Here is a 15,506-nt window from a genome sequence, read left to right as displayed (position 1 = left end):
TTTTGTTGTCATTGTTTTAATTAACTAATCAGGGCAATGCAAAGCCCAGAGACACATTAACAGCCTAGCTGCAAGCAACACTTAGGCTGCATCCTGAAAGACACCATTTATCATTTTAATAAACCATCTGTCTGTCTTTCTCGTGCTGACCTTCTTTGCCTTCAGCACACATCTCAGCTTACCACTCCCACCACTCCCCTCCTTGGACATGAGCCCTGTGCTGTTGCCAAAGCAAAGAGGATGCAGTCCCTGCACACTGCAACACCTAATTCCTGAGCACTGCTTGTCTCTGTGTTTTGCTAACAGTGAGCAATCCTCAGGACTGTTACATGACAGAAATATTGCAGGTTCTTCACTGATCTTTCAAAGAAATACGTGCCAAACCCAACCTGAAGAAAGGCATGTGAGATATATCTGTATGAGAAGGGATAAGGACACACCTAGAGATGGGACAGACTCACCTGTTGACATATACTCCTCAGTACATACTTGGCATAAATATCCAAGCTGGCTGTTTCTACAGTTACTACCCGACCACCAGCCTTCCTGGTGCCCAGCTCATCATCCATGAGATCATCAACACCTCCCGGGTGGGAAAAGCCAGAGCCTTTCAGTTCTGCATCTCCTAAAAGGAAAGCACAAGTGTCACACAACAACTGTAACCTCAAAGCCTGACTCAAAAAACATCCTGAGATTCTGTAAACTCTCTGTTCTGTGATCAGTGACCTCTCTGCAGCAACACTCAAAGCTGTTTACAGCTACAGACACGCCACATATTCAGCAGAACAGATCTCCTCTGGCCTTCAGCACAGCCAACACGAACAATACAGTGCCTTTCTCCCACTCCCCTGAAAAACATGGTTATAGGTTCAGAGTAACACAGGTACACACCCAGAACAAAGACAGCCTTCAGCACTGCAAAGACTGCTCCATCCACAATACGATTTTGGGAAGCTGCCAGTAAGTGACGGTCACAGGAAGAGCGGATTCCCACAGTGGGTTTGTCTGCAAAGAGGACAAAGGGGAAAGGCAATACTCAGCAAGAGAGAAAGGCATGGGCTCCAGAGCTGCCTGAATTATGTGCCAGCAAGTGCCATAAAATCCAGCTCAGAGAATCCCGAGGCCAGTTCCTTTCCTAACTGTAACATGGGGCCCATTTAATTAAGTTTCAAGAAGCATAGTGCCAATCACGTTGTGACAACTGAACCATGAAATCCAAATGGGGTGCAGAGCCTGTGTCATGAACTCCAAGCTCCAACAGTACCCTAGACCTAAAATACAAGCTGGATTTAGAAATCTGAGCTATCAGGATACTGGTGAGAAGCCAAGAACAGAGCTTCCTGGAATGTTTCCATCATCACACAAAAAGGAGTGCTGTAAAACAGCAGCTTTTGGCACCAAGTTAAGAGGCTATACAAAGCTCAAGACACAAAAGAAGAAGTGATCATTACTCTAATGGCTTAGTGACAGCAAGGCCACCTCTACTGGCTGGTTTCCTGCCTCCAAGAACCTTCTCCCCAGTGCCTGGCTACCATGAAGTGACATAAATGGAAGGACACTGTTCTTTGTCCTATGAAGAAAGTGCATCAGGCTTTGCCTGCTTTATTCAAAGCAAGCAGGTTATGATCTCTAACCATAAGGTCTCATATCTCTTCTTGGGGTGCAAGAGCCTAAGTACTTCCACAATAAAGAAAGGCTCTAGGTTCATTCACTTACTGCCATCTTGCTGGCATGGGTTCAGCTGTGGAGTCTTAAACAGATGGAGTAAAATCCGGCAGGTCAGACGTGCTCCTGGTTCTGAGTCCTGTTCACTGCAGGCTATGTAAAGAAAAGAGACAACTGAGATTTCTTAAGCACCAGGACAGCTGACTCTCAATCCAAAGGCTATTCACAGTGCACTGCCCTGGAGCAGCCAGCCGAGAAGCTGCAGCAGCCTTATTGTATTTACAAATATGGAGCATGTGCAGCAATTAACATGCAAGCAAGCAAATCCTTCAGTATTTATCCCCAGTGACATGCACTGCTTTCTGCTTGCTCTATCCTTACAACTTCACCCTGTCAGGAGTCTGGATGCTGCAATCCCCAGAGCAGAGATAGGAAGGCTGGTGACAGAGTAAGGCAGTGGCACAGGTGCTATAAGCCCAGCTAGCTGCTCTAGCCAAAATACTAAGCTGAACATTATTATCAGTGGGAGGCATACTGCTGGAGTTCAGAGCTGAGTACAATGGTCACACAGTGAAGCTGATAACAGCTCCCCATGTTTATTTCACCTCACCCACAAATTCAAGAGAGAAGGGCAGTGAAAAACCTTAGCACAACCAGTTTTTGATAGAAATCAAAAGGTCCAAATTTCTCTAAAGCACCACATTCAGTTATTAACTATAAAAGAAGTATTGGAGGCATGAACAACTATAGAGCTCACCAAGTATGCATTAAGCACAGACCTTTGGGCCAGAACTGAGAGTCAGACAGGTTTGTGCAGGGATGCACTTACCAGCATTGAGGAGTGAGGGGATAGCAGCACAGCGAATCAGGTCCTCCAGCAGCAAGCACTGCCGGGCAATGAGGATGGCAACAAAGGTGGCCAAGGAATCATGGAAAGATAAGTCACTGACCTGAAAGAGAGGAGATCAGCCAGTGATCCAAACAGCCTCTACCTCATTCCCTCTGTCAGCAATTCCTAGGAGCTGGGTGGCAGAAGGGCCCATAACCCCTGGTCAATGACCACAGTCTGCCCAGGCTGCAACAAACACCAACGGCAGCCCCGAGTATTCAAAGCCTTTTCCCTGCCCTCAGAAGACAAAGCCTCCATCCCTTGTTCACTTCTGCCTTCTCCCAAGGGATCCCTCCACTCCTGCTTCAATTCCTTTTCCCCTTTTGAATGTTTGCACTTGCATCAACATTGCAGAGGAGATCATTGAAGCCACAGGTCCCATTATTGGAGGAGCAGCACAAAGCTTTGAGCACACCCAGCCACTCGGCACTTAGAGACTTGCAGTAGCCAGTTAGCTCAGCACACAGGATAGCAATGTCGTTCACCCTGTTAAATAAATAATGAAAAAAGCAGAGGGTCAGCTTTGCTATTCATGCATGCCATCAGGTCAGTGATTTTCTACGGGACCCCAGCCTTGGCTCCTCCATCTTCACACCCCACGACAGCCAAGATATGGCCACTGCTTTTCTTACCCTCATCTAAAGAATTTGCTGTCTCAGTAGAACCATGAAAGCTCTGCCTCTCACCTGTCAGGATCGTGGTGTCCCACACACACATGCATCAGTGCATTACAGACAAAACTGTAGCGATTGGCTGGGTTTTCATTGAGGCTCTTGCCCAGGTTGGTGTACGTAAAGTTATGTGCAGATGGATTTTCAATAGTGTCAATCATGAACTCTGGTTCCCATAGCATGTTGGAGTCAGATGGCTCAACATTGCAATAGATTGTGTTCTTCACCTTGGAGCAGAAGTCACTAAACAGGACAGAAAAGCGATTAGGAACACAAAAAACTAAGTGGATAATGAAATCTGGTGAGCAAAGGCAAACCTCTGGGAAAGAACATGGCTGAAACTCAAGATCACTGTGTGTACCAATAAAGACCAATAAATTTCTTATTTTCTATTTATTCCTTTCTGTGCTTACAATCTAGGACATGTTGAACATTCAGTTTATTTTCCACATTAATCAGAACTCAACAAAATTTCTATCAGTATTCCTCTTCTGTGGGGAGGAGACTCAGTTTCTCATAAATAATTTGAAACCTCTGGTAATTTATCCACTCACCCTCCTTTGGACATAAATCCACTACACACTTTTTACACACTTTTTAGAGTTTGCTGCCCCAAACCACAAGGCACAGTTGTACCATGACATAAACAGAGGCCTAATGATGCTCTTTGTTCTGTTCTCCATTCCTTTCCAAACAAGGAATTTCTCAGGAGCAATCCCATCAAACAAGATCAAAAGCAAAGTTTAAGTCAAGGTGCTATAGTGGGCAGTACCCACTGCATCTTAGCTGCATCAGACTCACCTAAAGAGCTCCCCAAATTTACTTTTGAGGTGACTGCAGGAGGTATACAGGTCGTAGAGATAGGCCAGGATACAGCGCTCTGCTGAGGAGCCATCCGAGCGGTTCATGCCATGTTTCACCACCCCACACAGACTGCAGACACACAAAAAAAAGTGAGCTGAACCCTCAGGCACCACGTAGCTGCCTTTTAGGAAGGACATAGATGTCCATGCCCCTTATGAACCCCCAGCACATATACTGCTGCCTTACCCTTCGAAGACCTGAGCCATCTGGTCCTGGTTCAGGATAAGGCAGGAGTGGTAGTGCCGCAGCACAGCCACGATGCACAGGCACAAGCTGGTGGTATAGCTGCCAACAAGGTCGGAGGATTTCAACAGCAGTTCTGCCTCCACCACGCTCAGTTCATTCAGCAACTGCACCCAATGACAGAAAAACCCTTCAACAGCCACAGGGGTAAGGTATGGTCAGAAAGGGAGGAGGCACACCAAACCCACAGCCTATAGGACCTGCCAGGAAAGGCACTGCCAGGCACCTTCTGCTTAGGAATGCACCCCAGAACAGTTGGCAAAATGTCTCAGACAGTATGAGGGGCTGTCAGGGCTGGGGTATCAGAGAGTAATTGTGATATGGCCATAGGCAGTTTTAAGCAGCTTGTTTGGTAGTTCTATTCTGCATCAAGTCTCACTCTGATATCCTTTCCAGGCTAACAGCCACAATTCCATCAGTTAGGCTTCAAGAGACACCTGGTACAGGCTGCAGAAACAGCAACAGGATTTTAGCAGGATCCAGAAGGCAGCTTGAGCTGCCATGTGCCAAGGATCTTTCCAGGGGAGCAAGGTAGGCAAGGTGCCAGGGATAGACAATCCCCATCTCACTCAGAACAAGGCCCTGCTGCAACCAGGGACAGAGATGCAAGTCCTTTGGAAACAAGCCCAAAGCCTTTGGATGAATAATCCTCAGAACAGAACATGCAAGACTATGTGCCACAGACAACCTATTCCTGACAGCTACAGCCCAGAAGTATCACAGTGATCACCTCCATGACACAGGTCAGAGGGTCCCCAGTGATGACCAGAGTGATGACCAGGCCAACTATCACAGCACAGATCTGCTGCCTCTCAGGTGGACAAACCCCTCCCCAGGAGCAGCTGAGCACACTGCCCTTACCTGGATGGCAAAGTCGATAAGACCACTGATATTGAGTGAATACTCCATCAAGTCAAATATGAACTGCACATGCTGCACCAGAGGCAGGTGGTATGACATTCCCAAAGCAAAGCTGGTGATCTGTTCCAAGACATTACGAGATACCTGCAAGTGCAAGACAACACACAGTCTATCTCCCCTTCCAGAAGTCCCTCAGCAGGCTCATCTCTTTCCAGGAAGCTGCTCTCAGTAATACAAAGAGATACAGTCAGGACCCAAGACGGACAGTGGTCTTCAAATTTTCATACCTGAGATGTGACTTGGTGCTGATCAAAGTGAGAAAGGTGCTGGAACTTTGCAAAGATATCTTCAGCTGTTGGGAATGCTTCTGGCTTGCTCTTTTTCCTCTTCTGGCCTTCCTCCCCACCTACCAAAGTTGAAAACATCAGAAAACAGTATTAGGCTACTTTCCTCACCAGATGATCAAACATCAGCCATCAATTTCTGACAGTTCCCCAGCAAAGATCAGACCATGTCATGAAGCACAGGCAAAAGGCCTGAGTCCTGGACCTTAAGTTGATAAGGACTATCTTTAATTTAAAAAAAGAGAAAAATTAAGGAACCTCTAGCCTAAGAATGACAGTAGGGCAAACATTAAGTTTATCCCAAACGAAAGTACTCCTTGAGTATCCTTCTGCCTTGATTTGGAAATATACCTATTGTCTGATGAGAACAAGCATTCTGGACTGGAGATGCTCAGCCACAAAAAATTCTTTGTCAGAGCACTTCACATTTTAAAGCATCATCTTTTCACCACGTTTTAAGTTGCCTTTCAGGCATCAGACTAAGAAAAAAAAAACCAAACTGTAGCCAGGTTCTCAGCTGTTGGACATCAGACACTTTCTGCTGATTTTAACCCAGCTATCCAAATTTCCTATCCTACACATTTAGCACATGCCTGAAGTGTAACAGAATGATACATTTAGTGAAGTCTTTGCCAAATACACATTGGCAAAGTGTTTTCTGCTTCTTGTACAAGGATCTGAATGCAAGAATAAATAAAATAAAATATGAAAAGCCAAAGTTTTGGCCAGGGTCTCACTCTGAACCTTGAATGACTCAATTCTCTTCTGAAGACAAGTTAATTAAACAGATAACCAGATAAGAAGGAAACCAATTATCTTACTTGCTGGTTAGTATGTTTGAAAACAGAGCACCATTCCAGACTCATTCACTAGTACCTCTTACTGGACACTGTAGATTGCATAAAATCTGTGAGACTCCAGACAAGGGAATCAGCCAACTGGAAAGATGCTCTTACTTAAAAAAGGAATGTCTCAAGCTCTACTAACCTGTCTCTGCAGTGCTTTTTCTGTTTAAGACTTTTAGAATGTCTTTGGTTATTTTCTTGATCGTATGCCGAGCATCGTCCCGTTGTTTTCCAACCCCAAAAAGAACTACCAGCCTTTGGTTACACTCATGACTGCATGACTCCTCCTGGGAAACCAAAAGAGAAACTGCATTAGCAACTACATGGCTGAATGCTTTAATCATGTTTCATATCCGCATCTCTGCAAGAAAAAGAAAACCTTCATCTCAGAAGCTTCTCTGGGGGTAAGCAAGGAGCCATCCAGAAAAGCAGGACTGCTCCTTAGCCAGCCACAGTAGGGAGAGACAGCAGCCTCATGGCAAGGGCAGCAACAGAGGAGCAGTGAGGAGCAGGTCTTGTACCTGAGGAATAGGGAAGTGTGTTGCATACTGGATGTGCCGAGGCTGGTCATACAGGGATGCTAGCATTCCTTCCACAGACTTATCCTTCAGCAGAGTCTTTGCTTCCTTTTCAGGATCTGGCTTTTCAGGAGAAGGGCTGGCTTTAGATTCACAATGCATTGGTGGAGAAAACATCTGGGGAGACATAAGAACAAAAAATGTAGTTAGGAAATGTGGTCATGCAACAGTAAAGATTGCTAAGGAACATACTTCTGGTAAAAAGGAGCAGGAAAAAAAGGGTTGGAAAACCAGCCAGTTCTTAAGGCAAAAACCAAAGTAACGTGCCAAGAGACTATTCCTATTTTTGCTTCTGATCCATGTTGTACATCAGGTTAAACACAACAGGAAATAACCCAATAGGAGTAATAAATTCATAGCTTAGAGTTTTGGAAACAGCCCCTTCCACAGAAGTGAGATCCTGGGAAAGAATGTAACTTTACATCACACTTGGCTGACATGTACCTTGAAAGGTCAGAGGTGGCTGGATAGATGTAGGTACTCTAGGAGTTTTCAAGCACCACAAGTTAATTTTACTGCTAAGTGCTTCAAAATATTCTGCTGCCATGAACTATGCCCACAGATATGAAGAACTGTACACCTGAGATAGTAATGAAGGCCACACAGTACGATGAAAGCAGAGTAGTGTCTTCTCCCAGGATGAAGAAAACCTCTGCAACTGGTCATTTCTAATCTGATGCCACCATGGCCATTCATTTCCCATCCACTTCCTACCCTGCCCAAACACTGGGCTGGCAGTAGCCAGAGCATAGTGAGTGGGACTCACTCTGCTCTGATGAACACTAACCTACATAAACAGGTATATGGGCCTTTTGCAGTGTGAACTGCCTTACAACCCAGCCACTTCCAGCAGATACACAAAAGCAAGGCACATGCTGCTCCTGGGCTCACTACAACACACTGACCCTACTTACTGAGTAACAGGACATGCTGGAACGTACCGAAAAATCTGTCTTTTCCATGTCATCAAAGAGCATGCTGGGGTTGTGGTCAATGTCCATGGGCTCTGAAAGACCTGTGTCCTGGGAAGAGACAGAGCAGCTTTACATCTCAGTGATGCATCAGGGAACAAGAGAATATTTGTTGACTACACTGATGTCCATGTTGGACAGTGACAGCAGTATGCCACATCGATGGTGCCTGGCAAGGTGGAGCCTGATACATCTCAAATATTATGGACAGGCCTCACACAGCACCTCATGATATGCTGCTTTGTATCAAGCCATGCAAGATTCTCCTATCTACCCTTCTGCAATCTGCAGGTCCTTTCCAGTCACTTAAAACATAACCTTAAATTGAAATGCTACGGAAATAAGTTGAAGGAGGGAAGAGCAAGAGTCAGTGGTACCTTCCCCAGCAGGCAACAGCATGGAGGCTGCAAAGCTGGTAAAAACAGGCAAGCACAACACAGATGTACAGGAGGGCCATGGTGCTTGTGCTCTCACCTCCAGCTTGATGCCACTGCTTCCCTCTGTCTCCTTCCTGTCATGCTCCTCAGCAGGGTCATCAAAGGGGGAGGGAGGGCGAGGCCCGTGAGAATCCATGGCGAGATCACCCCGGGAGATGAGCGTGCACATGTAGATGTTGTGGGAGAAGACATCATGTCGGATTAGCTCACAGAACAGCAGCACCAGATTAAAGAACTCCACCTTCTCATTCTCCTTCCCAGGATCAGCTGAAAGGACAACACAGACAGTCAGGGCTATCAGAGTAGCTCTGCTCTGCACCACTATAATCAACACCAGCCACTTAACCTAGGGCAAGGGAAAGCATTTCCTGAGATGTCAACACAGTGACTGATACACAGTTCTGAGACTACAGCAGGGACTAAAATCAGAAAGTCCAGTTTCAAAAATTAGCAATTAAGTAAGTCAAAAGCTCTCCAGTGTTACAGCCCAGAGGCACTGTACTTTAGCCTAGAAGTGCTATTCCTGGGTGTACAAACAGCTGCCTGCATCATTCAGACCTGTTATCCTATCCCTCTTAACCTGTTTGCAGAACTTCCCATCAGAGCCAGAGCTCTGTCACCAGTTAAAAACCTCCCTTTAGTTCTCAGCCTGAAGTAATTCCTGATTAAACTCGTTTATCCTTGGCCAATGCTCTGTTAACAGAAATGCCTCTGTATCATCCTTCTGTCATCTGGCCCTGCAAGCTGCTTTTCCTCCCTCACCAAGATAAACTCTGAATTGCAAGGAAGCCAGATAGAGAATTTAGATACACCCCATACCTACACACAAGAGAACTGCACAAATTCAAAGTTTGCAGGAGAGGGAAAGCTAGAAACTGGGAGACCACAAATTCTTATTACATACTTAGCATAGGAGCTTGAGTGTCAAGGAACTGCATAAGGACATCCTGAAAGACAGGAGCACTGGCTGCTGACAGAGAGCCCGAGGAGATGGAGCCCTTCTCATCCACGACTTCGGAGTCCCCACATCTCTGCAGAAACAGAAAAAAGTACCAACTGCTGACACAGAGGAGAAAATTCCAATCCATATATCTCAAAAAAGAAGCCTTCAAGAGAATTTTTCTATTTTGCTCTTGTAAGCAAGCCACCACACAAGTTTCTGTAAGCTACTGCACAGTCTCCAAGTATGCCAGCGCTTCTGCACTGCAATCAGCTGTCCTCAAATGTATCCAAGAAATGGGATATGCACCATCCCAAGGCTCATTTATGACCTACATTGGGTCAGATGGAGCAAATGCCATAATTAGCAGCACCAGTGACAAGAGGCACTGTGCTGATCAGCCTTTGCCTGTCTGTGTAATAGGAGTTAGGCAACTTCTGCTCTCCTTTATTGCTCCCAGCCTTCCAGGAATAAGGAGTACCTCAGCCTCGATCTCTGCCTGACGCTTCTCCAGGAGCTTGGCCACGACCATGGCCCTGTGGCGCCCGGAGCGTTTGTAGCTGACAGCCCACTCACACAGCAAGGCCACCACTGCGTCATCGTCTGGGGAGATCTGGGGGGACAGAAGCACTGCAGTGAGAACCTGAGCCAAGCAGAAGAGGGAAGCAGATATAGCAGTGGGTCTGCTCCCCACAGAACAGAGACTGAACACTGCTACATTGCCCTCCTCCTTACAGGGAGGACACATGTCAAGCTAGAGCCCTCCTGCTTTGACTGCATTTTGCAACATGAGGCTGACAAATCTCCAGACTGACTCTGCTTCAGAAAATCATCTCTCTTCCAGCAGCACATCTATAGAGTGCTAATCACAGCACTGAGTAACACACAACTTCTCAAGACCCTCATACAAAGTAAATGAAAAGCCAGTCCTGTGCTCTTCTAGGAACCAATGCAGCAGTGGATGCACTGTGGTCCTACACATCATAAATACAGCAACTCCCAGGCTAAAAGGAACGTGAGCTGTGAGCTCCCAGGAATCAGCAGCCAGCCCAAAATGTGACCAGACTAGTACTGACATAACAAGTCCTTAGCACCAATCTGGTATGCAGACTGGCATCTTTCATCAGCGAATTCTCTCAAACTTACATGTATTTGTTGGACTTTCTAGAGCACAGACCCCCCCTTCTCATTTTAGTACCTCCCTAACAGAGCTGCATGCAACCCTTTTCAATGGAGATCCTGTCTTTTGGCCAAAGGCCACTACCTAGTCAGCTCTCTGCAGACACAGGACAATAACAGTGTGGTTATAAACAAGAACACAGCTACATCCAAGACCAGGGCCCAGCAGCCAAGTCCCAGAGCACCTCATGACTGTCTTTGGTTGGACCCAGCCCAAATATCCTGTTATACAAGGAATCCAAAGAGTTGCTGAAGTCAGATCTTTCAAAGCTGTGACTGTCCAGAACTTCTAAGGTATGCAAGACACGGCCAATAGTGAAACCTAGAAGAGAACAGAAAAGAAAAATGTGTATTTGGCACCTGGTACAACAGACTCTAGAGCAACACCAGATGTGTTGCCAAGGTCAACTAAGGTCAGAAAGGCCTACACCTCGTATCAAGACCAGTTCCACAAGGAAGAAAAGATGGGTTGTAGCTGTAGGTGATGCTGTTTTAAGTGGAAGAGAGGGTTTGGACCCTTTATCCAAATGCCAGATGGACCCTTCGCTAAGGGAAGTCTGAAGCATTCCTGGTGCCCAGGTTAAGGACATGAAATCAAGAAACTTCCTAGCCTGATCCAGCCCTCAGACTTGACTTGTCTCCCAGACAGGAGGAGGTGAAGTTGCAAGTGTAGTCCAAAAACAATCAAAAGGGATTCAGGACCTTGGGACCGACCATTAGAAAGGGATTCTGGAACAGAGATTATTTTCTCTTATCCTTCCAGTTACAGGCAACAACATTGGAAGAAACAGATGGGCCCAGTCTATTAATACATGGCTCCATGGCTGGTGTTGCCACCAAAATACTGGGTTTTTTTCTGACAATGGGAGTGCCTACACAGCACCAGGCATGCTGGACTGTTCAGTGTATGAGAAACTGGTTGGACAGTCACATCCAGATGGTAGTGGCCAAAGGCTCAGAGTCCCAATGGACATCAGTGATGAGTGCTGACACAGACACAGATAGAGTGCACCCACAGCAAGTGTGTAGATGACACCAAGCTGAGTGGTTTGGTTGATAGTCCTGAAGGATGGATGACATCCACAGAGACCTGGACAAGCCCCAGCAGTGGCCCGTGGGAATCCCATGAGGTTCAACAAGGCCAAGCACAAAGTGCTGCACCTGGGACAGAGCAACCCCAGTATTGACCCAGGATGGGGATGAGCAGATGGAGAGCAGCCCTGCAGAGAAGGACTTGGGGATGCTGGGGGATGGAGGCTGGATATGAGCTGGCAACATGAGCTCACAGCCCAGAAAGCCAAGAGTGTCCTGGGCTGCAGCAAAAGCCCTGTGGGCAGCAGGGGAGGGAGGGAGAGGATTCTGCCCCTCTGCTCCACTCTGGTCAAACCCCACCTGCAGTGCTGCCTCCAGCTCTGGGGTCCCCAGCACAGGAAGGACATGGAGCTGGCTGAGAGTCCAGAGGAGGTCACCAAGGTGATTAGAGGGATGAAACACCTCTCCTAAGAGGAAAGGCTGGATTGTTCAGCCTGAAGAAAAGGCTCTAGGGTGACCTAACTGTCACCTATCATACTAAGGCAGGCTTAGAAGAAATCTTGAGAGAAACTTTTTACAAGGGTAGGAAAAAGAGGAATGGTTTTAAACTGAAAGAGGATAGACTCAGACTAGATGTTAAAAAACTTCCCTGTGAGGGTGTGGCACAGGTTGCCCAGAGAGGTTGTAGATGCTCCATTCCTGGAAGTGTTCAAGGCCAGGCTGGATTGGTCCTGAGCAACCACATTTAGGGGAAGGTGTCCCTGCCCATGGCAGGAGAATTGAGACCACTTGATTTTTAAGGTCCCTTCCAATCCAGACCATTCTATGATTCTATAAGAAGTTTCTGTGAGCTCAATGCTTGGGCTCACTACCCAAGGAAAGCTGTAACAGTCAGGCAGGGGTCCACCCAGCTTAAAATCCCAACTCTCACTGTGACCAACAGTAGATTTTAGGGGAAAGCATCAGGGACAAGAGTGTAGGTCCCTGGTAAATAGTTCCAGCTCCTAGTAACAGAAACTCCCCCTATACTTGGAGGAAGGGACCCCTATAAGATTTTGTTTTGGAAAGAAATGGTGCCGTGTCTTACTGCTGACAGTAAACACAAAGAGCAGTAAATAGAAAAAAATCAAAAAGAATAGCCAGACAGGAGTTTTGTCAGAGTAGCACATGGATCAGGGGAAAGAAACTTTAACCTACAGCAAGTTACCTGCTGTGGTTTCTTGGCACTTGTCAAATGACCAGCGAACCTCCACAGCCTGGCCACGCTCCTTTATCTGCTGCTCAATTTCACGCAGCTTTGCCCGAACCTAGAAACAATGGACTTGTGTAAACATACAAAGGGATGCCTCAGAAGTCCTGTGAACAAAATTATTAGAAAACAAAGACTGACTTAAGGTTATATTCTGCCCATCTTCCAAGGACATCACTATCTGGCTTATAGCAGAATGAGAGCACTTAATTCCTAGGGATTGAGACAGCACCTCCAGATCTGCTTATCACACAACATGAAAAGAAAATTCTGAAAGAGCTAAGATACAGCTGTTATCCCAAACCACAAGAGCTCCCTTTTCTGAAGCTCACCTGCTGTGTAAAGGCTGAATTCCCCCCTGGCATGGGCAGGTTGGATGGGGCTATAGGCAGGTGGTCCAGTGGAGAGCCAGTCTTTATCCTGCTATCAGTCAAGGAATAATGCCACACAAGGGCACTCGGGCAACACAAAATTATACTCTGCAACAGACAGAAAAGTCAGTATCACTGAGCAAATTAAGGTCAAAACAATTTAGTTACATTTCTACAGAACTAACCACTACTTGATCCTATTGCCCAGGCACTCATTATCTTCTATACAGCATACTTACTATCTGGATGGGTTGTTTTTGTTCTGTTTTCTTTTTTTGTTTGTTTTAAGCTCTGAAAAACCCTTTGGATCATACAAACTCACACCCCCAATGCACAATCCAACTCTCATGGTCCACAAGCAGCATTTACATTAGCGACTTACAACTGTCATCAAGTGTAAAGTCTGAGAAGAAATATGAGATAACAGACCTAAATTATTTAAACCATTTTGCTTGATAATCACAAGTCTGATTATCATAGTAACAATACCATGGTATATGCATTCTCATCCTTTTATGATCTTGTACACTCACATAAGTACAGACAGAATTTCACTAAACAATTCCTATGATATAACCCTACATTTTCTGGCTCAGAAAGCTGTTTTAGACTGTCAAACCAAAGAATCTGCTTATCTTGAGAACATTTCAGCAACAGTTAATTATGCACATTCTTAGAATTATGGAAATTCTTAGAAATGCACCTGTTTCCACTGAGACATACTAAAGATCAGACTATCATTTACCAACATCAACTTTTTAAGTAGGTTGTGTCTGAACTCCAAATCAGACAAATCTCTGAAGTGTATATGCTCATATATTTTCCCTAAAGCAAGCTCCCCAAACACAGGATTTTTTATATTAGAAACATGTTTTATTACATGGAAAATAGAAAAAAACCCAACCCTCTAAATGTCTTGACTAAAAAGCAAACAAGACTTAATAAGAATGCAAAAGGTTTATTTATAACCCTACATTGTTCTCTAACCCTTGCTTCTAGAAAGATCCTTACTTCTAGCCAACTGTACTATAGAAATTCTCTTTTCCTCTTTTTCTCTGAGAGCTGGCTGGCTGCTTCTTGATCCTGCCAGGGCTCCTTCCTCTCAAGTTTCTCTCTTGAGCAGCAGATTCCCAAGCTTTGTCCTCTCTTCCTCTCCAACTCCTGTTCCATTCTGCACTCTCTGGAACATTCTCTGCTTTAACAAGTCTTTTCTCCCCTGGAAGAAACAATCCCCACTCTTGCATGGACCTACCTCACCTAGTCACTCTCCTCTTGAAGGAGAAAAACACAATCATGAATGAATGCACACACTGAACAGAACTTGCCTCTCTGACACAAGGAGAGTAAGGACTGAACCCCACAGCACCAGTTCTTCAAACATCTATCAGTAAGGCTTTGGCAACCTTGCCCTTTTATTGCAATGTAATGTTTAATCAATCCCACCTAGAAAGATTATGAGTTTAGAGTGGTTCCTTTTCACAGCCTGCTACCACTCCTAAACCACTACATTCTTCCATAAAGTGGGAGGAGTTGTTTCTTGTGCGTGCTGTTAGGTTGTGGGTTGGTTTTTTTTGGTTCTGTGGGAACTTCTGATGAGGGGATTTTTGTTTTTAAGAGTTGACAAAATTACAAAGCACTTTCATTTCTGGCATAACTTCCTCTCCTGGATAAAAACCTGCTATTGATACACACATGGGAAATAACCTTTTCTTTCTTTCTTTCTCATCCCTTCTTTTGTAAAGCTTTCCCAGCCACGTGAGGCACCTGTGAGTAAAGCAAAAGGCTCTATTCCAAACCATTTTTCTTATGCAAGTCAGTCAAGGGCACTGCTACAGCACTGTCTGACAAAAGCTCTGTTAACACATCAGCAAAGATAACCATGGTTTGATATTTCTGCACTTACAAATCTGCTGACTCAGACTGCAATGCTTTTTCTGTGATGGCACACAAATCATCCATGCTGACCCCAGAATCACCATCACTGGAACGTACCTGAAGGATGCAGCTGAGCCCATACACCACTGGCCGGTGCTGGGGGCACAGCAGTAAGTCGCTGAAAGGGCTGGGAGGAGGATTCCCTGCAGCTGGCTGGGGGGTGGGAGTTGAAGGAAGAGCATTCCCTGTCTGGGCAGACAGGATGTGTGGTGGGTGCCCACCAGCACCATCCAGCTGCATAGCAAGCCTGCGGGTGCAGAAGTAGGCCAGACGTCTGGACAGGTACGCAGACTGCACAAACTCTCCAGAGTACTGCAGGGAACATGGAAGGAGGGACAAACATCCTTGTCACAAGGAACACCAGAAAAAACCCCGACCTTCCCAATGTACTACATTGTGTGACACTGCCTTGAAGAGGCAGTTTCTTTTTAC

At 45.8% G+C, this 15,506-nt stretch overlaps 1 protein-coding gene across 3 annotated transcripts in view; it reads right to left on the bottom strand.

Annotated features, from left to right (window-relative positions):
* The window catches only part of MED12 (mediator complex subunit 12), a 35,765-nt gene that overhangs the window by 14,263 nt on the left and 5,996 nt on the right, over window positions 1-15,506 (bottom strand). For all 3 annotated transcript variants that reach the window (XM_064427012.1, XM_064427013.1, XM_064427014.1), the window contains exons 7-26: window positions 15,132-15,386; window positions 13,101-13,247; window positions 12,727-12,826; window positions 10,673-10,809; window positions 9,790-9,921; window positions 9,273-9,399; window positions 8,406-8,635; window positions 7,902-7,982; window positions 6,904-7,077; window positions 6,525-6,669; window positions 5,481-5,599; window positions 5,194-5,337; window positions 4,276-4,439; window positions 4,027-4,158; window positions 3,241-3,468; window positions 2,896-3,040; window positions 2,495-2,615; window positions 1,717-1,818; window positions 892-1,005; window positions 462-625 (exon numbers count right to left, since the gene is read on the bottom strand). In XM_064427012.1, coding sequence (XP_064283082.1) covers window positions 462-625; window positions 892-1,005; window positions 1,717-1,818; window positions 2,495-2,615; window positions 2,896-3,040; window positions 3,241-3,468; window positions 4,027-4,158; window positions 4,276-4,439; window positions 5,194-5,337; window positions 5,481-5,599; window positions 6,525-6,669; window positions 6,904-7,077; window positions 7,902-7,982; window positions 8,406-8,635; window positions 9,273-9,399; window positions 9,790-9,921; window positions 10,673-10,809; window positions 12,727-12,826; window positions 13,101-13,247; window positions 15,132-15,386 — 2,961 coding nt within the window. The remainder of the gene's footprint in view (window positions 1-461; window positions 626-891; window positions 1,006-1,716; window positions 1,819-2,494; window positions 2,616-2,895; window positions 3,041-3,240; window positions 3,469-4,026; window positions 4,159-4,275; window positions 4,440-5,193; window positions 5,338-5,480; window positions 5,600-6,524; window positions 6,670-6,903; window positions 7,078-7,901; window positions 7,983-8,405; window positions 8,636-9,272; window positions 9,400-9,789; window positions 9,922-10,672; window positions 10,810-12,726; window positions 12,827-13,100; window positions 13,248-15,131; window positions 15,387-15,506) is intronic.

This window comes from Passer domesticus, chromosome 7, assembly GCF_036417665.1.
Source record: "Passer domesticus isolate bPasDom1 chromosome 7, bPasDom1.hap1, whole genome shotgun sequence".
Classification (NCBI taxonomy): Eukaryota; Metazoa; Chordata; class Aves; order Passeriformes; family Passeridae; genus Passer; species Passer domesticus.
The sequence above is the reverse complement of the archived record's forward strand: the minus strand, read 5'-3'. Positions and strand labels throughout refer to the sequence as shown.